This window comes from Falco peregrinus, chromosome 2 (genome assembly GCF_023634155.1).
Source record: "Falco peregrinus isolate bFalPer1 chromosome 2, bFalPer1.pri, whole genome shotgun sequence".
NCBI lineage: Eukaryota > Metazoa > Chordata > Aves > Falconiformes > Falconidae > Falco > Falco peregrinus.
This window is the reverse complement of record NC_073722.1, coordinates 59,306,372-59,332,234: the sequence shown is the minus strand read 5'-3', so window position 1 is coordinate 59,332,234 and position 25,863 is coordinate 59,306,372. Positions and strand designations below refer to the sequence as shown.

At 35.6% G+C, this 25,863-nt stretch overlaps 1 protein-coding gene across 5 annotated transcripts in view; it reads right to left on the bottom strand.

Moving 5' to 3' along the window:
* The window catches only part of EXOC1 (exocyst complex component 1), a 30,259-nt gene that overhangs the window by 1,332 nt on the left and 3,064 nt on the right, over positions 1–25,863 (bottom strand). For 2 of the 5 annotated variants that reach the window (XM_055798069.1, XM_055798070.1), the window contains exons 3-19: positions 25,307–25,437; positions 23,097–23,256; positions 21,296–21,483; positions 20,128–20,355; positions 19,759–19,891; positions 19,455–19,564; positions 18,883–18,936; positions 14,418–14,567; positions 12,953–13,058; positions 9,994–10,038; positions 8,673–8,836; positions 6,908–7,015; positions 6,371–6,447; positions 5,573–5,801; positions 4,187–4,370; positions 1,799–1,998; positions 170–364 (exon numbers count right to left, since the gene is read on the bottom strand). In XM_055798069.1, coding sequence (XP_055654044.1) covers positions 170–364; positions 1,799–1,998; positions 4,187–4,370; positions 5,573–5,801; positions 6,371–6,447; positions 6,908–7,015; positions 8,673–8,836; positions 9,994–10,038; positions 12,953–13,058; positions 14,418–14,567; positions 18,883–18,936; positions 19,455–19,564; positions 19,759–19,891; positions 20,128–20,355; positions 21,296–21,483; positions 23,097–23,256; positions 25,307–25,437 — 2,462 coding nt within the window. The remainder of the gene's footprint in view (positions 1–169; positions 365–1,798; positions 1,999–4,186; positions 4,371–5,572; positions 5,802–6,370; positions 6,448–6,907; positions 7,016–8,672; positions 8,837–9,993; positions 10,039–12,952; positions 13,059–14,417; positions 14,568–18,882; positions 18,937–19,454; positions 19,565–19,758; positions 19,892–20,127; positions 20,356–21,295; positions 21,484–23,096; positions 23,257–25,306; positions 25,438–25,863) is intronic. The other 3 variants (XM_055798071.1, XM_055798073.1, XM_055798074.1) reach the window with 3 other exon arrangements.

The window sequence follows — 25,863 nt, the reverse complement described above, 5'->3', positions numbered from 1 at the left end:
ACGTTACAACAAACAGAATCAGAATGGAATTATAAAAACTTCCACTCAGAAGTCATGGTTTTTCAGTTACTCTGAAGCCAGGCACTTCTCGCAGGATACATATACAAAAGCAATAATAAAAAGCCTTTCTGTAAACATTACAAGGCTCTTAAGCCATGATTTAGTTTACCTGAAGTAAGTTTTCTTCTTCACAGAGATGCTTATCTACCTTCTTGTAGAGATTATCCAATCCCTTCTTTACTTCCTTACCAGGATATTCCTTTATAACTTTACGAAGCTCTTGTTTATTAAAAGCCAGTTGATAACTTACTTCTTCTTCTCGTACCCCTTGTGCCACACGAGCTTCAACACCTTCAAAAAAATGCTAACGAACAATAACAGCATTAATGATTATCATAAATCTATATATATGCTTGTCAAATTAAGTCTTGGTTCTACTTAACAACTGTTGTGTGTTACCCCATGCCTTAAACATTGAAGCACAAGCCCAACAATACAGCACTCCGTAACTACTAGCATAAGACTGAATCATTTCCAGGAGCAATCAAGCTATTTTTTGCAACCTTATAGCTAATACTGAATCAGCCTCAAAATCCTCAACTAATGAGGCCAATAACCTGGGAAAATACAAGATCGTTCAGATAAACTGTATAAACACCTGAATAGGAATTTCTCTACTTAAACCATAATTACAGCACTATTTGTTCATAATTGCCCTCTCTTTTCACTGCTCCACACCAGTTGGCTCAACGTAACAAAAATGGATGGAAGTACACCTATGAACATGCATGTAAAGCCACAACATCATTTGAAACAGTGCACCGGGTCTGGCCGAGATGGAGTTAACTTTCTTCACAGCAGCCCATATAGAGCTGTGGTTTAGATTTGTGGTGAAAACAGGGCTGATAACACAATAAAAAATTTTGGTTATTGCTGAACAGTTCAAACTTGGCCAGAGTTTTTTCCACAGCATGTAACATCATGCTCAGCTATAAAAATCAGGGTCAAAGGAATGGGCAAGGGCACTGTTTGTCTTCAAAGTGGCTGTTGCTCTGAACTGGCTAGACATCAGCCTGCTTGTGAGAGGTAGTGCCGGCCTGCCTTTGCATCACTATTTTTCTTCCTTGCTTTCTCCCCTTCACTGATTAAACTGTCCTTATCTCCCACCCCCAGGTTTTCTCACTTTTGCTCTTCCTATCGGAGAGGGGAGTGAGCAAGAAGTTAATTATGTGGCAGCTTAGGTGCTGGTCAGCATCAACCCACAACAAGCAAGAAGCAGCAATAAAGCATTTAAATTTTCAAAAAGAGAATACATCTTAAGACTTATCAGGGAGCGAGCGGCTTAAATCCTGCTTATAGGAAAAGCAATGAACAGGAACACTCAGTGGACAGAACTGAGTGTGAACCTGTCAGCAGTTTAATGCTTAGTTCAACTTCAGACATATGGAACTTCCCTAAAACTTTTTACTGTTGAACAATTCAGGAACTACAGTAATTTTCTCTGCAGTTGAGGTGGGGAAAATTGTCCCAAAGCTCCTGATTATTTTCCCCTTGCTTCTTCCTTCCTCAGGACCATTTGCTTAAGACACAACTGATGTTCAGTCAGTACTGTCAATTGCCATGAAAAATTTGGTTGTTTTCATCCAAGACTGTTACCCTCACACGTAGAGTACTCTTGGCAGGCACGCTCAGGTCTAAATAAAATAGTGATTATGATAGGTGCAGCGTAAAAGAGATCAGATAGTACCGCCTAAACACTTGAGAAAGACTACTCACATATAAACTCATATACACTTACATTTAATTTCTCAAGAGGCTGTCCAAGTGAGTAGATTACATAAGACTGAAGATGATCAGTGTATTTCTGTTTGGCTTCTTTTTTCTCAGCCTCTAGACAAGAGATTTTCAAGCGAGAAAGTGTTGCAAAAATATGATGGAAGTTCTCCATCATGACCACATCTCTGGGGGTTTTCTGGCTTTCGTTAGCTACCTTCTCAACTGAAAGAAAAAGCAAACAAAATACTTAGAATACCAAAAGGCAACCAAATTCAAAACAACATAACCAACAACCATAATACTGTCAGAAAAGGAATTCTGGATTTTATGTCAATAACCATTTGTATGAATGATTGTCATAATTGCCACTAAATAAATCGGTATCTGAGAGCCTTCTAAAGTAGTAGCAGATATGTACAGGCTCTAAGACCATGAAAATTTGTATGCCTAAAAAAAGTCACTTATAAAAAGATATAAAGTAGCGACTACATATGGTCTCATTTACCTATGTGAGAAACAATCCACACTCTGTGGAGGCTTGCAAGCATGCTCTCATTACCCCTAATACATTTCACATGATAGATTTTCTTAAATAGTTCTATTTCTTAAACAATTTAAGAAAAATAAAAGAAAACTGATTCCACTCTTTGCTAGAACAAAAGTCCTCAATAAGGTGGTGGGGTTTTTTCAAAAAACGTACTCAATCTCTCAATTTTTGCTTATTAGTTTTAGTTAGTGTCAATCGCCAAATTTAATAATAAAACCAGATAATCCTGCACAGGTCTCTTACTTTCATCCTCCTCAAAAAAAAGTAGGGCAGGCAAAGAAATTCTACCTATCACTCTCTTACTGCACCTACAAGAAGGCTAGAAGAAGATGGCTTCAACCAAAAGTGCAGTTAAGTGTTTATACATTGTCATCCATCAATCATTTTGCCAAGACTACCAGGATGCCCACCATGAAAGTGACCATGGGCACCAGAATATCAATAAAGATCACAAATTCATTTCAGTCAGAACACTGAACTGCCAAGTAGGAAGAGCCTGCTACAGCCGACGGGGTGCTTCCATATAATTTTCTACACCCCTACCCCCCAATTCTGCCTGAAGTACTACATCTTTCTGACCCATTTCGAATATCACTCGTAAATTTAATATCCTACTGCATTAAACATACTGCTTGCATGGGTTTTGTACATAATTTTGTTTCATCTTCATTCTTTACTTCTATCCCTTATCCTCCCTCATCATAATTCTTTGTTCTATAAGTTTGCTTTGTACTTGTCTGAAACATTATTTTTCTTCTTCAGTGTTTGACTGGCATAATTCTGAAACCCTTTTAAAAATGCTTTTCTAAGCTCTAGTTATTGCAGAGTTTTGCCTGTCTACTGGTGTTTGCTTAGTTTTAGCACTTAAGTAAATACTTAAGGTCAGAAAAGTTGGTGCAATCAAATAAACTTTTTCAAAATTTACTGTCCTGCCAGCTGGGATGCTCCTGTGACTACATATGGACTATAGTCTACTACTAAGTAATGTCTCTTCACAATTTCTTAATGCGTTCAGGACTACTATGTTGCCATTTCCTCAAACTAGCTTTATCGCTTCTACTTCCTCCTCTTGCCCAATCTTCCCCTTAAGAAGAGGTAAGTCTCAGTGGTTGGGCACTACTATAGGTGGAGTTGTTTGAAAGTTTGCAGGTAAATCAGCATGGAGAGGTCCATCCATCTGTGTCCTCCTCATTTTAAAAGGGAAGGACAATTTTTCCAGAGTTCATTGGCTTGCATATCTTCCTCCCACCTTTTTTTTGTTAAATGTTAAATAAAACCAGTAGAACAAAGGGGTTGCTGCTGTTTTTCCAGACCATACCTGGGAAAATAAGGAGGACTAGAGAAACATTCTGCTGTGTCAGACTAGGACACAAAGGACCTGATCTGCCAAGAAAGGTTCAAATTCATAACCAGAACTCAAGTGATTTACTTTAGACAAGGCTGTGAGGATGAACAGTATTGGAGCCAAATGCCAGGGATCCCCATATCGATTCATCTCCTAATTTAAGATAGACTGGGGGAGAAAAGACAGGAAACCACTTCAGACTGAGCTTGTTGTGTTGCTGCCATCACATCTCTCCCTCCAGAGTCTTAACTACTTCCCTTGGTCATAACTGAAAGTTACTTTACAGATATGTACAAAGGGAAATACCTACCGTTTGCTCTTAAAAAGTGTATTACAATCAAAAGGTCTATACTTGCTCTCCTACTGATAACGGAGATAACACAATTTCAGCACAATATTGGTCACAGGGCTTGCAATAGAGTCTTAAAATCATAGAAAAACTGTTGCTCGGAGCAAAATTATATATAAATAGGAGGAAACAATCATTTTAGTAACTGTGACAACCTCAGAAGACCCACCACTGACAAAAACAGCTCTAATAAGTTTTATGTAGGCTTTATCAAGATCTCCTCGTCGTTCTGCATTTTTGAAAATTGATTCAGCAAGTGCTGCAAACTCTTCAAATTCAGCAACAAATGGAAGGATCCCAACTTTACTCTTCTTGGAGATTTTTACTTCATCCATCTGCTTCATTTGATTACTCTTAAATTTGAAACAAGAACAGATGTTAGCCTCTAATATATGACTCGAGACCATGTAACAACTAGAAAAAGAAAACACAAACATACTGAAAAATTGACATTTATTCAAACATGGAAATAATTTTACCTTTCCACTAGTATGCCTACTTAGTCTTCCTCCCTTTTTGCCCTCAAAAACTTAAGAAATAAAATAATTGGAAAGAAAAAAGGAAGACGGGCAAGTAAAAGCTTACAGCTTTTATTCTGCTTTTGTTTACTTACTATTAAAAAAAAACCACCAAGAAAGAGACCCGAAACTTATTTACCAGAGACAATTAACAATTTTAATTGTATAATCTAACAAGGGACTTCACTTTTCTGATTCAGTCAAGCTAGCAATTCCTTTTGCTGAAGGAAGTTTCTTTAATCTTCTACTGTCATTTTATTTCCAAGTATAATTGGAAAAAAAAAAATCAGTTTCAAAATATTTTAAGCATTAAACTGACCAAGAATGGTCAGTCTTCTTATGTTGGCCTAGAGTCAAATCACATTTATGACAATAAAAAGAAAATTATACCAGCAACTATGTTTTCACTGAATCTGCCATATTTCATATAATGGTCATACTGTATTAGCAAAAGGAAGTTTCTGGCAGTAGAAGCTGCCTCTGCTGCTGCCAAAAGATTTGCCATTTTATCTAAACCAATTTTTTCTTAGAGGTAAGATACAAATACTTGCCATTTTATCTAAACCAAGTTTTTGTTAGAGGTAAGATAGAAATAACCGAACACATGGAAGAGGTGTCTGTCTATTTGGCACATTATGGTCAAAGGGGAAAAGCAAAACATTGTAAGTCCATGAGGTTTTATTTTGTTAAGTAAAAAACGCAGAGAGCTACAGTTTACTTAACTGACTTCAGTACTCTCCATGAAAGTACAAGTTTAAACAAACAACTAAAATGTCAGCTAGCTTATATCAGTGAATGCGTGGCCATATTTGTTACAAATAGCTAATTATTGAAGAAAACTGGAGAGGAAGAAGAAACAACCACCAAATTGTTTATCTTTTTTGAAAGCTTGGCCTTTGGGAACAATACCGTTACTCATTTTCACTTCCAATTAAAAGCAAAAAAATCAACTATAAAGAAATGCAAAATCAGACTTGGCAGGAGTGGGCTTCCTATAATATTATAGTTAGCTTAATCAGAATAACTGCAGAACTTACAATGCATTTATCAAAGTTCCTTTTGACAGTCACCAAAACATTTCCAAGGGTCGTGCTGAGAAAGGAAGCTGGGTCCACATTTTGTGCTGTCCATACATGATGGCTCATCTTAACTAACATATAAAGCGAATTAAAGCTATCAATCTTGTCCCCCAGCGCTATAAGATTATTCAGCTCAGGTTCAATACAACGAAATATTTTTGTCATCATTTGTCGGATCATGTCCTTCCTATTAAAAAGGCATAAGATAAAAATATTACTCTTGACAGTTTACCAGGCTATTTTACACACTCTTTGATAACATTTCTAGGATACATTTATTTGCTATAGTAGTCTCATTTGCATTCAGCAAGTCTCACTTATTTCAGACTGCTACTAAGGGAAGAAACGCCAGTGCCACACAGTAAAAAAACAACAAACAAAAAACCAAAACAATAGTTACAGATATAAACTATTCCAAAAAGCATTTCCTGCGTGGAGGCTACCACGCAGTCAAATTCAGAACTTTGCTAAACGTATTTTCCAACACATATTTTATATACTACAGTGGCTAGTTTCACTTTGACAACTATTAGAGAATTAAGCATCTTTTTTATACTACTATAGACAAAAACATCCAACCTATCTACAGAAGTTTTTATATTTACTAATACATTCAGTGTTTAGGTACAAATGAAGAGTTCACTATTCACTTTCACTAAAAGAGAACAATTTCTGATTATAGAGAAAATAGTTTTATATGCCAAATAAATTCACATGTAGGCTTAAGAATCAGTAACAAACAACAGCAGCACATACTCAGATGATATTGTTTGTGGAACACCAGAAGTGTATGAACGAACTAAAGCTCCTCCATCCATTTCCTCCACTTCACTCTGTAAGAACAACAAATGTATATAAAGGAAGCTGAAAGCTTCTCTCCAGTTCTATATCAAAGTGATAAGTATATTTGACAAAACAGTAACAGTAAGCTTCACCCGCTCCCCAAAGCTGCAAATACAGTGGTTTGTGAGGTTCTAGTAGTTTTCTGGTCATGTTCCACCAAATACAATGCTATTGACAATTAGTCCCCATTGCTTTCCTGGGTAGCATGATGAAGAATTCATTGCGATCATATGTGGAAACAAAGCCATGGCAAAAGCAGCGTGTCAGTTCTTATTTAATAGTTTTTGTATTGGTCAACCAAAAATAAAGATTCTGCCAGCTCATGGAGAAAAACTAATTGATCACCTGGACCACATAACTTCCAGATAAATTCAGAAGTTGTCTTTCAAACAGGTCTCTTATGAGGCCCTATTCAGTACTTTTTACTTCAGTGAGAGAATAAAGTCATACCGCTGTTCCCGAGATGCTCTGATGCTGCTGTAGTTTGAAAAATTTACTAATGAAGTCCTGTTCTGCCAGACACAGAGGCTCCAGTTCACTTAATACTTGCTCGAAAATCTAAAGAAAGCCAAATATTTTATCAACACACCAAATACTATGAACAGTTAGTAAATACTAATGTTAATTGTTTGTTGCATAGGATGTTATATTTTCTATCTTCAATAAGCTTTAAAAGGCTTATTTCTATTTAATAGAAATGGAAACAGCTTGTACTTGTATCTTTTGAAGTGACAGCTGCATCTTTAACATAGTCCCTTCTCATCCATGTAACACTGGGGGACAAAAAGAAAAATCTGTGGTTTTCCACAACTAGAAGTTTTCTAGTCACAGTCTGAGGAAGGACCTCAGTGCTATAGTGAAAACATATGCATTGTGATAGGAAGTCATGGGTTCTGCCACCCTCTTCTCTGCCTGGATTGCGGAGAGGAAGGCGACAAAATTAAGCACCTCAGGGAAGAAAACCTGTTATCCTCTACATACACAGTTTACCTGCTCTGCACAAAAAGCTTCTACATAGCTGCTAGAGTAACCAGCAGCAGGCTTTGTACTGAAATAGAAGTATTCATAATGATTTTTAGATTTAATCTAAAATGAAACACTGTTTTCCCAATAATTCATTAAAATAATGTACTTTTAGTAATAAAAACTACTGAAATTGTAAGTCAGGTGTTACACATACTTCTAATCTGTAATCTTCACACAACACAGAATTTTCTCCGCAAGTATTTAAGGACTAATATACGCGCCATATAGTAAATCCACACTATGGAAAATTCCCATAGGAAAACAAAATTGAAAAAAACCTACTAAGGCAGCTCAATAGCTTACAACTCTGTATATATTAGTTACACTCATATGTCCCCAGTGGGTGTGAGATAAAAGAACAAATTGAAAAATTTAGCACAATACTTGTATAAATTTGTTTTTAAAAGCTATCACTTTAATTCTAGACAAGTTGCCGCTACAGGTGTGTAATAACTTAATATGGTTTCAGGCACACAATATTTCCTCCCAGAAAAAGACTGAGCAAGGATTTGAAGAAGTCAGAAGAAAAATACTCATCTTCATCAAATAATTCAATAGAGAACAGGAAAATTACTTTTATCGCTCACTGTGGTAACAGCACCTTCTCCCTCCACAGTAAAAAAACCAAGCCACCAGATGCTGAGGACAGCAGGTTTTTAAAAAGATGTTGAGGACATTCCAATAACTTTAGTGCCATTGGTTAAAGCTGAAAACTGATGGTAACCTGGATGTGAAACCAGTATAAGTAAATTTTAGGGTCACGCTCAAGTCCTAGCTAAGAGAAGATTATGCTTTCTTATCTTTCATTTTGCTTACATACTGGCAAAATGCAACACAACACGTGAACGTTTGTATTGAGAAAAATAAAAACAGCTGAAGAATCTATCTATTCAATTCCTATTTGCTTAAAAAAGCATACTGGGCTTAAACTTAATAGATCATTTTTTGATTGATGTTCTTTAAAGATCACACTCAACATATAAAGGAACTAAGGGGAATCTTAGAATCAGAGAATACTACTCTGATCTATGTATTTCTTTGAAGCTGTCTTTATTAGGTGCATACAGAATTTGACACTGGCATGTGTTAAGATTTAAACAGTATAGATTTTTGAACTATACAAGAAGGACATGTAAGACGCTTCTCATACAAAACTAAGCAGGAATCCTATGCAACATTTTGGCTTTACCTTATCAAATTTTGTTCTATCAGCTACATCAAGGTCAGAGGCAGACATGTTTCCCATATCCAACAGCGAGGATGACTGAGACCTACGGTTTCCTGAACTCTGAACAGAGAGTTTATTTAGGCTAGAAGTAGACCCAGTCAATTTTCCAGAACTTCCATGAAGACCTGTGAAATAAAAGACACTATGAAGGAGGGAAGCAAAGGCAGAATAAAATACTCAAGAAGAACAGGTTCCTTACAGAATATATGAGATCAAGAGTTGCTAGTAGTCCTATACTGAGATCACACAACTCATTTTTTGTCTAATCTGCAAATGCTTTTGCTATAAACGCATTCTTTTCTCATTACAAGGTAACTGAAATACTCCAGCAAGTTTCAAGTACAATGTAGCTATATAAGCCCTTTAAAGTAGGGGGAAAAGATATAAAAGGAACAAAACCATGAAATACAGGAACACTGTGATAGATACTCTCCTTAAATACTCAGAAGCAAAGACCAGTTATGATCTTTGTGAATGTACTTTGGGCCAAGGCTGCCACAAGCAAAAAACTTAATCCACAAAAGGGCAAAAATTAAAAAGCTTTATATACACAGACGCACTTTTTCATCTTGAACTTGATCTTTCCACTGTTAACATCCTTTTGTCTACATAGTTTGCTCCAGCTATATTGCTGGATCTACAGCCCCACAGCAACTCTACTGCTAACACTTCCCCCCACTGTGATCATAATTCACATTCAGACATTTCTTCCTGATATTGTGGGGCCTTCTCCTAGGTGAGGAGCATATCTTTTTATTTTTTCCCAAATTTTCAGAAGCATTAGAACAGTACGGAGAAAGCTAGTAACATAACAAGACCAAGAAATCATCAGTATTTGACCCCCCACATAAAGTTCTCACACCTCAATGACAAACTTAAATGAAATTTGCAGGACTGCTTTTAGCTGCTTTGTTGGTATCTAGTCTAGGGACACAAGACAAAGTATACGGATCTAATAAAAGTTGTTACCTCAACCTACTAGAAGAGTTGGAAAACTACAACAAGCTCTCAGACACAAACATATTTTTAATATCAACTAGTAGCATGGGAAAAACCAGAAGATGTTGCCTTTACCTGCAAACCTTCTCAACTTTTATGTTGGACCATTTTAGCTGTGCTTCATTTTTGCTTTGCAAAAACAATGGTTCTGCTAGTGCTTATTTCACTCTGAACGGAGTTCTGTACTTCATTGTTAGGTACATTTTTCCATGATGCAGCACTACATCTTTACATTGACACACATGCATTGACAATACCAACTAATGCAACTAGTTATACTCACTCTCAGTTTCCTGTTTGACAGCACTTTCTTTTCGAGGCAGTGTAGCTGGGATGGATTAGGTTGCAAGCATCAAAGACAAAGACAAGTTAAAATGCAGTTTGCACAAACCATGCACAAGATGCAAGTTAAGCTCTAACTGGAAAGAAACATGCGGAGAACTATAAGCAGCAAGTAACTACATTGCAAACACATTTAGTTGGAGAGGTACTATTCTAGAAGTTCAGTGTCTAAGCTACATGGAAAACAGAGTAAGTTTCTAGGTATTAAACTTTACTTTGTCTTATATAGTGTGTTCAAAAAACATTTTTGGTAACACATATTTACATTCTCCCAAACTGAGGAGTCCATTAAATTAGGGTTTTATTTGTCAGAGTTAATACTGCAAAAGACTCAGTTTCCATGATCAATCATCATAATAATAGACATGAAGAAATTAAAATGTACTTCTGTAATTTTGTACTGAGTCATAGATATTGTCCACCTTTTCAATTTAGAAAACACACGCCAATACTGCAAAACCATTCATATTGACAGTAAGACTGGCTAAACTTTTCTGTTGTTTGCAAATCAGGATGTTTACATAGAGAATACATCTTTTGTATTCATGTTGCACAAAAATTTATGACTACAAATTCAGAGAGGATGAAAACAACAAACATAGGGTAAAAAAATTTACGAGGTTTTTTTTCATTTTTCCTGTTTCTTTGCAGAATAAAACAGTTTCCTCAAGTGGACTTCAGTATGCAATTTAGAGTAAATGGGCATTTGTAGTAAACAGAGAATCCCTAACCAGTAAAAGGCATTTGCATACATACACTAAAAGCAGTATGTGGTATTAAAAAGATCTTGATGAGGATGGATGCTACAAGCCCCTCAAAATGGAGCAGGCAAGCAGAACCTATTGTAATAGAAAATGAGTAAATACTTTTAAATGCCACAAACATGTCTTAAATACCAGATGTTCTCAAGTAGGCAACACTACTGACAATTATAACGTCAAATGCAAATTTTTAATTCCAGCCTAGTTTTTAGACCTTGGGGGTTTTGGCAGGTTTTGAATAAAATGTTTAGGCCTGATATAGTCAGCATATGCATCTGTCATGCATTAGTCCCACTTCTTCATTGTCCTCAATTTACAAAGGCAAAGGACTGTATTGCAGAATGTGAAGAACTACAGGCAAAGACCAGGCCCTGAACAATCAGGGGAGCCAAAGTGGCTTTTCAGAAGCCCCGTCATAGAAACATATGACAGTAGTAGCCCTCTTTCCCACATTGATTTTATGGTATTTAAGTATCAAAGTCTTGGCTTCATCAGAAAAGAAGGGAAAAATAAAAAAAAAAAAAAAAAAAAAAAAAAAAGACTACTTAAGACAAGTGTGAATGCTGACGACCCAGATTTTTTTTTTGCCATAAAAATGCAGACAAAGAACCTTGCACTTGCACAGAATGCCAGAATTCTCCCAGCATCCCCCCTGCGTTTGAGGCATTCAAATAGCAGTGCTATTCCCAAAGCACAAAAAAAAGGCAAGAACACACACCAACACAGCTTGGAAACAGGTCATCTTTATGTCCAAGTACAACTGCAGCATTATGCACCTACACTATTCCTTAAATAAGTTTACTATTAAGAACCAATGGATTTTGAATTAACGTGCAACTAGTAATAGAACAACCACTACCTTCAACATAGAAGCCTTTGAAAATACACAGTGTTATAAGCTCTTACAAAATAAATACATTTTTACAAATACACCACAGAAGCCTTCTCAAGGTGCAGCTCTTAATGCTGGTGAATTGAAGGACCTCTTTCTCCAAAATGCTTGATCACTCCGTAACATTTACAGAAGCTAGGAAATTGCTACAAAAACTGTCTCTTCACAAATGCCAATCACAAAAGAAGTGCCAAGATAATAAAGTGTTTAGAATGCTTTAGAAATCAATTTCTATTAGGATAAAGTGGGTTTTTTCTTGCAATGAGATAGCTTTTCAGGATTTATGAATTTTACTGTTCTGACAACACCACATGATGACACCACTTGCTCTCCATGTCCAACAACTTGCCAAGACTTATCTTTCCAGTTTCCCCCTCCCTCAACCAAGCCTCACCACTCTCATGCTTTCTTCCTTTCATTACTTTTTTCTGTTCTCTACCATCAACCTTCAAAGCATAAGTTCAGGACCCAAAATCCGTTTGACAGAACTTACTAGTTAAAGCTGCAAGTAATTTCTGAATTTACAATTTGGAAACTGGTGAACTGTGGCAAATACAAATATTTTTGAAGAAGTTTTGAAACAATGCATTTTAAAATGTAGAATAGCCAATATATAAATATACCTATAACACTGTTGCTTTCTAAGTATTCAGGTTATTTTTTAAAAAGCTTCACTTCCATACTCACACAAGAGTATTTAATCCTAGCAGGAATACATACTCCCTTAAACAGAAAAACCTACAAGCTAACAAAGTACGATTTCTAGTCTCGGACTACATAGGTAAATCCCACTGAAAACACAATGAAATACATGTTTCCTTAGGCAGAATTATTAAAACTAGGTTCTTCAAAATCCACCCAAAACTTATCAAAAGCAGAAATAGTAGCAGAAGGAACACACGCATGCTGCCCAAACTTTAATTATGAGCTGATTTTTCAAATCTGTTCCAGTAATAAAAATGTTTAAGTAATAAAATATTTTTGTTTGTTAAAAAGTGAAAATCTGAGAAATCTTGGAAATACCGTATTTTATCCTTCTGTCTTGACCAATTTCACAAGATTTCAGTTGTGCTACTTTTGCCTTGTGGAAATCAGAAGTTTTACCAATCATATTTTTCATCCAACTTCTACCTTACCAGAACTAAACAATTCTACACCATTAAAAAATTTGCCCTAAGTGTTGTAATGAGTATTCTATAAACAAATAATAAGATTCAAAGCAAGATATGCGCCTCCTGGAAGCTTACCAAACTTTTTTCCTTCTCTGGTTGTGCCTGTCATCTTGATCTTGGCAACTTCAAAGAAATCTTTTATTTCCCTTTCATATAGCCGTGATAAATAATCCATATAATTCTTAAAAGAAAAATATAAAGTTAGTAAACAGGTGTACATATTAACTTTGTTCTATTACAGGTAAATAGTTTTTTAGAAAGTATGTAAGTTATACTAAATAACAAACTGTTTTGGACTATAAATATATTAACGATATTTAAGAAGTTTATATTCATTTTCCTAGAGAGTTCATTGAGCATCAGTCAGAAACTGCTACTTCCTTCTCTGTAAGGACAGAAATGCAATATGGTACATACAAATATGATTACTAGTGGTAAACTATCACAGAATTTCAATTCAAGAGTAGAATGGAGAGAATTCAGCACCATTCTCTGTAGCTTCTTTTACCAGTCTCTTACTATGCCCCAAAAAAAAGCAAATAGGATGCCATTGCTAAGCACCTTCCTGAATATGTGACCTCCTTTTACTGTAAGATTCAATCAATCCCAAAATAATGTGTTTGTAACACCGCCAAAAATAAGCTCAAATTTTAAAGAGGCACAATAATAAGTTCGTGATTGAATGAAATAAGTTTGAAGATTATGTGGTTTCTTTAGATTTTTTTAGTACAAAGGTTATAAGGATAATCATTGACAAAGATCACCAAAAACTTCCCTATGTTCTTCAGAATTTTGTTACTTAGCACACATAATACATAAATATGTGTCTCGATTTATCAGAGGATCACGAAGATGTTAGCCATTCACTGACTATTTGCCTTACATTGAAGGCCAAAGAACAACTACTTCTAAGCCATTTTAAGAGTCTAATTTAAATCTTCCATGTCTGAGGTTTTAAGAATGACAGTACTTTATTAAAGAAAGACTTTTTCTGTAAGGACTAACTCTCCCTTGACTTCTAGGTAAACATTTTCTATACTTCTGTAGTACTTTTTTTCCACTCCATGCCAGTTCTAAACAAGGTAATTAAGTTACATATATACAAAGCCAATATGTTTCTATTTAACCTAATTTACAAAAGACATTGATGGTTTTTGATATTCCCAAGTGAAATGAAGGTCTGTTGAAATAAGTGTCACACAGACAATAAGTACATCAACATGAAAGCCAGCTTAATTATTTTTCTTACTAGACTGTAAAATAGCAAACTTTTTAAACATAAATATTAACATTAATATCCTATGATACTTCAGAACATAGACACAGAATCTTGGGAGGGGAAAAAAAAACCCAGGATACAACAAATACCAAAAATATGAAGTTTCCTATTCCAAAGAAGAACAAGAAAAGAGGAGAAGTGAATTAAATTTAATATAAAGGAATATTAAAAGGACAGGCACATACACACAGGTCATTATTTCGACTCTCAAAACCAGTATATTATGTACATTCTCTATCATCATTTGAGCACTTCACACACCTTTGTTAGCCCTTCGTATTTTCCATAATCTGTGTTCTTGAGCCATTCCATCAATTTAGCATATCGAAGTAAATCTCTGTGAAATGGATGGTGATTGGGTAATGTCAGTTCAACAGAGTGCTGGGCAAGAGTAGAACTCTGATCATGACCCTTGATAAGAGAAAGTATTAAAGTAAATCTGAAAGCACTATACAGATGTACTAGAAGTTTCCTGCAAAATTTAAGATTAAGACAGCACCCCATTCAGACAAATAGAAAAGCATCGAAATACCTTGCATAGAAACAATGTCTAGAGACACAGACTGAAAAGACACCTAACATAACAGGGACACTGAGATATTGCAGTTGTGGCAGGTAATGCATCTTAGGAAGCTTGTTTGCTGTAAAGCTCTTGTTGTCTACCACCTTGCCTTTACAGTGTGTCAATTTGGCATTTTTTGCACAAGAATGTAAGGTACATCTGAGTGAAGATTTAATAATATGTTCAATTGTTTCTGAAAAATTCTAAGATATTATTCAACTATTCCTCTATACAAAACAAAAAAATCCGTAGTTGCTTCTTTTGAAGGATGTTGTTCCCATGTACCTTAAGACATTTCAAGTCCCCAGTCAACAGGCAGCCTGGGTGTTAGTGATGAACTTCATGCTGTGCCTCCAAGTCTGTTCCAATTCAACCTACTTCAGTCCACTTTGGCCAAGCCTTGGCCATCTTAAAAACATCAGTTCACACACATTCTCTCCCTCCTCACAAACATAAACACACACTTTCAGTAAACATTTACTAAACAGTTTACAACATGCAGCATAAACCAATCCATTTAACAGCAAGCTACTAATTTCATGCTCCTCCTTTTCTCTGGCTTATCTCCTGAAAAAACACACTATCCTTTTAAGTGAACATCATATCATATTGCTTGAACAACATATGACTTAGCTTTCGTAAGTTTTCACTTGCTTGAAACCACAAGCTTCCTAGGCAATTCAGGAAGCAAGGTAACACCACAGTTCAGCCACGTAACAGAACACACAACCATTAGCCCTGGCTTAACAGAGGGGAGGATGGGACTTAATTTTGAAGTGGCTTTAATATTTTCTGTAAAGTCTTTTTTACCAGGCTTTTACCAGGCTTGCAGTAAGTACAGCAACAGAACTTGATCTTAAGTATAGTTTGTGCCATGGCAGCACAAAAAGATTGTCCTAATTGGTCTCCAGTTCCTGTAGCATAACATGCAGGTGGTTTATGCACGTAAGTCAATGTCAGTCCTTGACAGAGGAAGCATTCCTGGACAGTTCCATCTTGGATATGACAAGTTGGCAGAATATAATTTATACAGTTTAAAAAATGCCTTTGCATGTCTTTTAAGTTGGAACAGAAGCCAGCTCAGATCACAGAGTCAAAACTAAAGGAACTTTGGTTCACCCTTCTCTATTGTATTGGGTACTTAGCAGTTCAAGTCTTTGGTTTAAAAAGCCCTAAAAGCTTCCACAATACATTCACAGAAGATAAAAGTCTTGACATTATTTGTAAAAGACTAACCTTCACTAAGCAACACAATGCAAACATGCCAGCTTCTGAATAAAGCTGGACTACTCCATAGAATGGTTTAGGTTGGAAGGGACCTTAAACATTGTCCAGTTCCAACCCCCCTGCCATGGGCAGGGACACCTTCCACCAGACCAGGTTGCTCAAAGCCCCATCCAGCCTGGCCTTGAACACTTCTAGGGATGGGACATCCACAGCTTCTCTGGGCAACTGTTCCAGAACTTTTTTGTATCCAGCATGAACATGCACTTACTTTAAGTCCTGTTCTCTTAACTACAGAAACCGAGACACAAATGGGCTCAAAGAAACCAGTCCTAGACAACTTTATTTATCCTCACAATCTAAATCTCCCTTCTAAAAACAATCTTGTAGTCTGAATCCAACAAAAAGCTAACTTTATGAAGTATAATTGTTGCTACATATAGATTGGAATTGGAATCCAGCCATTATTAGCCACACAGCTACTGAGGTCAGACTCGGTGCCGTGTGTATTTCTGGGCTGCATATAGTAAATGTTTTCAACAGATCTTCGATATGCTTTTATAAAAAGTAGATACAGAAAACCATTTATGTTTCTTTTTCCTATCCCCTGGTGTGCAACCATCCCTACAGCATGCATTTTAACATTCCAGTTCATTAGAGTTCAAGATAATTTACTAGTGGCTTTCACAGTTTCCTTCAACTGAAGTCAGCCCAAAGCCTAGTTCACATTACTGCTAGGAAATACTCGGTGATCCAAATTTTTATTGCTTCATCAAACACTTTTATTCATGTCTTGTCCCTTTGTTACAGACAACTTTTTATTTTTGCTTAGTAGGTACATTCTTTGTAAAACTAGATAACAAATCCCCTCTCCAAGATAAATTTATCTTGAACCCAACTTTTCCACAATGCTAATCATTCTGGCATTCTGGTTGTCCTAAATTATGTCCTGTTCAATTCAGCTGCAAAACATTAGATGGAGAAGGTACACCTATAAACTCTATAATTAACAGACTTCCTCTCACTACATATACATTTATACCAACTGTTACCAAATAATACGGCAAGTTTGTTATTCCCTATTTCATAGTTTCAAAGCTTCAAGCTATTTCATATTTCAAAGGCAGAAGGCCCAGAGTTGCCTTTTAATTGAATGCTGAACCTGGTTGCTAACAAAAAATAATCTTAGATGTTATAGTCACACAGTAAGGTTAATCAAACATAATTAGGACACAATAAAGACAACATTTACTGCTAGTAACAGTTACTGCAAACAGTTTTTAAACACGGCAGTGAATGGCAATCCAAAGTTGCATTTCTGTTTAAAACTTTTAAGATTCATTATATGCTCATAGCAAATATTATATGAAACAAATATTCTCATTTTTATGTAAAGGAGATGAAGCACCTTAGTATCTTACAACAGCAGTTTGAATCACAGCATTGGGTTTGTTAGCTTTTTAAAAAAACCCAACAATTTCATGCTTCCAAGATAATATATATTTAGGCCAAAATGTCAATGCAACTTTGGTATTCCATCTAACAAGTTCCCAATCACACTATGTCTTGCTCGTATTAACAACTGCCTAGACATCATCATGATTTTGTGTTTTCATTTGCCATTTTAATTGAGAAATCTTTATCTGCCTTAGTTTTTTCTGGAGTGCTTTATTTTTTCTACAGAAACATTCTAATCAAATAATGCAACTCTTCAGATGCTAAAGGTAACAAACTATTCCAGTTAGAATTTTAAAAAACATGGGACTTAGAAATTGATACATCCTGTTAATCAGACTAAAAAAACCAAGGCCATTTTAGTAAGATAACACAAAAATCTGTTACACGTCTCACACTTGAATCCATACCTCAAAATGAAGTATGCAGACTTCTTTTATTTACAACAAGCAAAAAGGCTTAGCAGAAGCTCATCTCTTCCAGTTAATGAACTCTCCCTGCTTAACCTTACATATTTTTTAGCTGCGGATTAATAAGTCACAGCTAACAGCAGGCCAAAACTTTTCAGAGGGTGAGTTCACATGAAAGAAAATGTGAGGCCACTATTAGTACCAGAATTTTAAAAACATTTAAAAAAAATTAAATTGCGAATTGGTAATAGCATTCTTAATAATATTGAAAAGTCTCTAGAGTATTTCATCTAATAAACATAGTATTACATAGTAATAATATTTTAGCATTTTTTTAAATAAAATCCTCAGAACAGAACATCAGAAAAGGCATTCTGTAAACAGCCACTTTCATACACAAGTCCAACATTCAAACTTTGTGAATGCATTTACACAGGACTTCCACAACACAACTTCTACTTGCTCATTTGGAGACCAGGACACGGTCTGTGCCCAGTTTTTCAAAATATGAAAAGTTACAGGAGAAACATACCTTCTTAAGAACAGAAGCTAAAAGCAAGAAAATTTAACACGCTGTAGAACTGGAATTCTGCAAAGTGATCAAAATGTAGGAGGCTCTTATCTTTGCCATAAAAAGCCAGGCTTGTACTCTCAAATGCAACTTTCTACGCAATTATCCACCATAACTCTATTCCACTTTCTGCACACAGTGCAATACCGAACTAAAACTTCTAAAAACTTTAATTGTGTTAATTATGTATTATTACAAATATTACAATTTTACTTGCTGTATCTGTACAGTTGTACACATTACAATTTCCTGTTTTTCCTCCATACATCTCAATCTGTCTCTTAGCAATTTCTGGAGATCAGATCAGAGGAATGTTAGCTCAAACAGACAAACAAAGCTTAAGAGCTGATAAAAATAATGTAAGTAAGAAGGGGCATAAGTCCAATGCTCTGCAATGGGTAGGGACAAATTTCTTTTGTAAAGCCAAAGATGCAGCTGCTAGTTAGATAAGTCAAGCTCAAAAAAATTAGTTAGAAAAGCTTGTATCAAACCCGATGTACTCACTGGAACTGAAAGAGAGTGGGACCTGTTATAGAGCCGAAGGAGAGTCTGAGTTAACTAATTGGAGATAAAAAAATACAGAAATTAAAAAACTGATGCTAAAAAAAGCCATCCAGCCTTTAGGAAACAAGTCTCAGGTCAGTGATTTCTGAATATTTCAAGTTAAGGCTCAAAAATCAAGGTTTAGATATTTTACTTTGTATATTTGGGGTTTTTATGGCCCTTGAAGTTTGGACAGCAAGAACTCCAATGTTCCCAGCCTCTGACACCCTTAAAAAAAGTCAGTGCTTTTTCTCCTCAATTATCAAGCCTTACAATTAAAATACTTATATATTCCACTATGTGTTTAAGTTAGACAGCACGCACACTGAAGAGGGGTGGGGTTTGTTCACATGTAAGAGACTTCTGTAGGCAACTATAGTTTGGTATGCTTAGTAGTATCTCTGCTTGAAACACCTCTAGCAGTCCATTCATTTTCTGATTACACGACAGAACATGTCCAATTCTAGGTGGATTGTTTTTCGTTTTAGAAGTTTGTGACTGAAAATTTCATATTAGATAGTAAGAAGTAATACCTGCTGAACAAATACGCTGTTCAAATGACTCGCAAGTCTCCGTGCAAACTGCTCACGCAAGTCACTAAACCGCTGCTGTTGCTGTTTCACTGCATGAAGCATATCATGTCCTAAAAGCAAAAAGAACTTCACAGAGTACAAAATATATAGTAATATATTGTATATTGGAACGAAGAGAACCTGAGGTCACAATTCCCTCAATCTACAGAAACAAAATCTGAGACTAGTTGGAAAGGCACATACAGCAAAGGCACTACCATAATAAATTCTGTATGTCAGACTGTAGTCTTAACAGAAACATTACCTGGACGAAGAGCTACATTCATACACTGCAGAAGAGCATCTGCTGCGTTAGTGCAAGCCTCAATGCCTCGAGAAGATGTCAGATCTCCCTCCTGAAGGGCCTTTATATGCCCTTTAGCCAAATCCATGTGATTCTACAAAACAATGGATAGTACCGTCCATAAGCCAGAAACAGGCAAGTTGCCTGTGCTCCTGAACTAAGAATGGTAAATACAATTCCATCATTATAAAAACTTACTGTAGTGCAATAATAAAACAGAAAAACAAACTCATATGAGGTTCATTTAAAATATGATTAATAGAGAGCAGCAACTCTTTTAAGTTTTTACACCTGACGTGAACAACCACAGTAAACAATAAAAATGCTTACCACTAAAAACTCTATCTCTGACAACAGTTTCACATTATTGGTGTTGCTGAGATGGATTAGGTGGTTGCTTTCTGAAATTTGATCCATTTGCTCTTTTACACTCTGAAGCATTTCTTCATAACTGCTCAGCTTTAGCTCAATTTGGTCAACTTCCTTTAGAGCTTCATCCAGCAACTTCATCAGAATATTCACCTGTTTCTCTGAGGCCATAATGGACTGGATATTTGCCTGTACAGAAAATTAAGCCACAACATTTTAAGAGATTTTTTATATCTCAAGCATTCCAGTATCTCCTTCTGTCTCTATTACTGTCAAACACTTTCTAAAACTTGTGATGAAACTGACAAATCAGTATCAGCTTGTAGTACTTATTTAAAGTGTTATTGAACACAGCAGTTCCTCAGTCTGTGGCCCTTCTTTATTTCATAAAGAAAAGATATAAAACCAAAACTCTGCTCCAGTTCTTAGAATTAGGTATTGATTGGCACAAAAATAAAAACCGAACAATAAACACTACTATACTGCAACATTTTTAGTTCCAGAAAAACAGTTTAGGTGATAAGGTCATAAGTCTGTTGCACAGTAAGTTATCTCTACGGTAACAGCCATGTTCAAAATATAAGAGAAACATTCAGCTTCACAATCTGAGGAGGCTCTTGACTGTTCCCTCAAGACTGTATTCCCTGTATCTCTGTAAGTTTTAAGTGACACCTAGAATGCTGGATTGTTTAAAAAGCAAAATAGTAAACAATATGGACCTGTTACACGCACCCAAATACTGCGATGTTATTAGACTAAACGAGTTTCCTAATTGCACTGAGTAGTATTTTAGGCGTAAGAGATGACATCCGTGCACATGAACGTCTGTTCTCTCTCTCCTTGCACCCCTGCCTTCAAGAAAGGTATATGCAGAACGCCTCCCTTTTTTCTTCTCAACTCCTGATCTGAAAGCCTGCGACTCACCCCAGAAGGTCTGGAAAGTAAAGAGTAGAGCTGAAGATCTTTAAAATATGATAATAGACAGGATGTAGCTCTGCCTAGGAACAGATACACATTTACACTTAAATACCTGGCAGAACATGTTAGCTACCTTTTCAAAAAATGCTACATAGTATCAATGAAAACAGTTCAACATGCTAACACACTGTACATTAGAAGAAATGTTTACCCCATCTAGCACTTGCAGCTCTCTTGACAACTTCTCTGCAAAAGCTTCAGCATTAGAAATAGCATATTCACAACCTTCCATCATTATTTCAATATCTTGCTCCTCTCTTGCATTTAACTCCTGGTATTCATCCACAGCTTCTTCATCACCTCCTGCTACACTTTGATTCTCTCCACTTGGAACAGATTCTTACATAGAGAATGGAAATAAAACCCATTATCAAGCGCAGAAAGTCACAAGCATTTTAAGAACACTTAAGTATGTTTCACTATCTTCAAGTAAATGAATCCACTAAACAACTTTTACCTATGTACACTTTTTTCAGGTCTCAGTCTTCCATGGGCTTCATTACAATTTCCAGAACTGGTTCCCCACAAGTGATGTTTTCCAAATTATGCAACATAAGCAAAATGCAAATAGCCACCTTATTTTACTGCACATACAAAGGGACATACCATCCCAGTTTATTCAACTCTCACACTGGTAATCGACATCAAAATATAGTAACAGTATTAAGCTGTTAGCAGAAGATCAGAAGAAGTTGGATTCTCTTTTTTGGTAGACAGAGCATAAGGGAAACATACTAAAGTCGATTAAGAAATATATCACTGAAGAAATAAAAATTATCTTGATGCTCAAGATCAGTTTCGCAGCAGAAAAATCAGTACTGATGTAAGTGCAAATTATATAATAATGTTTTCATGAACTATGATTTCTCATAGCAGTGCTTCCTTAATTCAACAAGCCATTCAAAAGCTGACAAACAGAACATCAATGCAGTCCAGCCAGAAAGTGTTTAGAAACATCTGTCTTATCTCTAGCAACTTGATAAGCTATCCAAAGCACTATTTTAAACAAAAAAAAAAAAAGAAAAAAAAGAAAAAAAAGAAAAACATTATTTAAGAAAAATTTCTTACAAAGAGAAATAAAGGAAAACGGTGTTACGCACCTTCTGCAACTTTAGGCAGTTCTGAAGAATTAAAAGGTATGGAAAAGCAGAGGAAAGGAAGCAGAGAATGTTAGCTAGACAAAGCATTAACAGTGTGTATACTTTAACTGGCAGTATGAATGTTTTAACATTGCACAAACCTGAAAAGTTATGAGGTTGGTAGAAACCAAATTTCAGTCAACACCAAAATACAGACATGCTATCCTCCCTGTTTTTGATTTCTAGTTCAAGTTCTTCTGCACAAGCCTGAACATATTAAATATCAACAGTTTAACCAATTCTGACAGACTCAACATGAAGTATGCTTACTCACTAGGCTTTACTAAAAAATTTCAACTATTAAAAGATGACGTGACTAAAAGTATTTTAATGATATGGCATGAGTGAAGAAGATATAAAGCCTTCCAGCAACCAGTCACATGAACTGTAATAGGGTCCAGAAGAATTTAACACATGCTTCATAGTTTGTAAACTAGAAATCTCATACAAAACCTCATATAATCTTTAGCATATGACTGAAGCATCTCTTTTTAAAGCATTTTTCTAATTCAGGGGAAATGAAAACAGGAACAAAAGCAGATTTGTTACACATTTAGATGTACCAGATCTTGCACGTAGATTTTTGTTCAAGAAACAGAATGTCTTAGAAATACAATAAGCTTATCAGTATTTAGAACTTCATTAATGAAGTTTTCTAGCAGAAAATATGTTATCTAGTCACCTTGTTCATCTGAAGACATAGAAAATGTAAGTGAACAGGAAAAAAACATCAGCATTGGGATTATTTTTTTAGTATGTTTTACATCAGTAATTTTCAAACTTTATGCTTAACATACAGTTCTAGAAGTTTACCTTCCAAGAGCTGTGAACTAACATTAATGAAGTCAATTTTCTTTCTAAGATATCTCTGATTGAGTTTCCAGATACATGAAATGAAGGTGTTCTTTTCCACTGTGCTGCTTGCAACCCATTTATACACTTTGTCAAAATGCAAGTCAAATTCAGGATTGTCCTGCAAAAGATGAGATATGTTATGGACTCAACAATCAAATGATTCTCTGAGCAGCAAAGATTGTTTACACATTTAATTATTGAGATGACAGGATAAAAATGAAATCACACACATGCTATCCTTAAGCTAACACACCAGCTCTGGTGCCCTGCTGCATGTTACTGAATGCGCTAAAACACTGAAAGTGAGAAAACAGAATCCACACCATGAAGATAGTATTTTGTCAAGCCAGATAAGGAAACAATAACACATAATACAGAGATCTGTAGGAGTTTAAACAAACATTTACAGTGCTGTCTGCCCTGAAACACTTGTCTTCAGAATGACTAACGCCTTGTATTAGCCTTCTGAAACTACAAACGGTAGCTGAATTACTGTCAACATATATACAACACAATTCAAGGAGACAGTGTAATAGGCAAGGGAAAAAATTATAAGCACTTTATACATTTTATAGATATGATAGTATTTGACAGCACTGAACAGAATAGCAAAGACTTGGAATTTTGATGGTAAAAAACTACTACAGAAGTATTTTCAACTAGATTTACTGCCTGATGAGAATATTACCTTGATAACAATTAAATACTTTCTACAGCCACTGACAAACTCAGTATGAACTGTAACTGGCAACAGTCTGTTTTAAAGATCATATTACAAGCATTTTACAAGGTCCAGCCTCCATCTGATGAAAAATGTTTTTGCACCAGATACATACTAAATTCTTGCTTAGTTTGTAAAAACTACTATTGCTGTTACTTACTACTTATATTGTCACTGCTATCTGTAGAAGCAGGCCACCCATGAAACTGCATATGATAGGAAATGGTATTTCCTGTACAAGTGCAAAAAAAGCCGTTCTTTTTTTCTGTAGCTTATATTGATAAATATAATTACCATACATTTCTAAACAAACAGTATTACTACATAAAATTTGAGTTCTCACAACTAGTGCAGGAAAGGCTTGTGTCAAGAGTTGCACAGGATCACATTTGAAAACCAAAACATGATGCATCTATCAACTTTAATTCTTTTTTTTAATATGAGATAGTTTAGCATTCAACATTTGTTTTCTGAAAGAAAATTTCAAAGTCACTCATTAGAGTGGTATATACATTACAGCATACTTCTGAAACTAGTTACTAAATTCTGTTTTACGAAAAAAAGCCCCAGAAGATGGTATAATTTTAAGTGGAACCTTAAACTAAAAGAACAAATTCTCCAACATGCTATTTCGGAATAGCAAGGAAAATCTAAAACCTAGCCAACAAGTAGGTGGATAACTGAAATAATGTATTTAAGCTACACCTGGGGATGGTGAAATCAAAGAATTTTCAGCTGAAATCAAAGAATTTTCAGCTTCAGTTTTCTGCACTGTTCTTCCAAACCACCAGATAACAGAACATAAAACTGGACATCACAGGAAGAATAATTTTCACCTCTGTCTGTTTGTACATCTACGTTTATGACAGCAGGTGAATTTAAATGGCCAAAAATAGGTTGCTCTTGTTGTTCTATGGAAAACACCACCACCTCAGGACTGTATGCTGTCCAACAAATGGCCAATGTCATGATTTAGAGAACAGATTATAGCAGCTCACCTTCGAGCTTAAATACTGCTCATTAAGAATGTTTTAAGTGTCCTAGCAAAAAAAATTACATGTAGCTGAATATCATCAGTAAGATGGTCATCAATTTTTTTTAAGGGGATACTAAGCTTGAAGTAAAAATCTGTGTAAGACTTGAAACAAACAAGTACTGAGCACAAGCACTGTACAGTCACTGAGAGATCACTAAAATAAACAGGGCAGATATTCAAAATATTGCTACACAGGCATATCTAGACTACTTTTACTCAGTTTACCAGGGTTATATTCTTGGAAAGGCTAAAACAAAATGCAGGCATAAGCAGCACAGGAACTTATCATCCTAATTAAATGTGTTCTCATTCTAAGCTTTAAAGCAGTCAGTATCCAGGAAGTTAAACTCTAACTTGGAACCAAGATGGTGTTCTGAGCAAAGCACTAAACCAAAAAAAAGTTACACATACTTTAACAGCATCTTTAGCATCGACAACAGCCAGATCTCGAAGTGCCCATGCAGTCTGCCTTTTGTAGAAATCTCCCTTGTCAGATTTTTTCACTTTTACCACATTTACTTGCACTGGTCGTTCCGTTGTCACTGTTAAATGAAGTAAAAGGGTAATTTCAAGATGCAAAAATTACTTTTAACATCTGTTTCTGCTGTGCTTCAGCTTCAGAAATTAATTCTCTGCGGGGGAGATTTCGTAACATTTATTTAATGAAAAGAGACCCTTTAAAACATTTTCATTCACAATACCTACAGCTCAGTTTAAATCTCAGTCAACCAGACATGTATCTCCACACAGCTTGTGAAGTAATGAACCCAATTTACAGTTATTTCTTTGACACAGCAGACCTCAGACCGTGGCCACCTAACTGAAAAGCACAGAGGTAAATGGATGCTACAGTCAGAATAAAAACATTTTCTGAGATTTGTCAGTCAAAAAATATTCTATCAAGCTAATATATTGACAGATCAACCCAAAGCACCTGATATTTTTAAGAGATGTAATATAATACACAC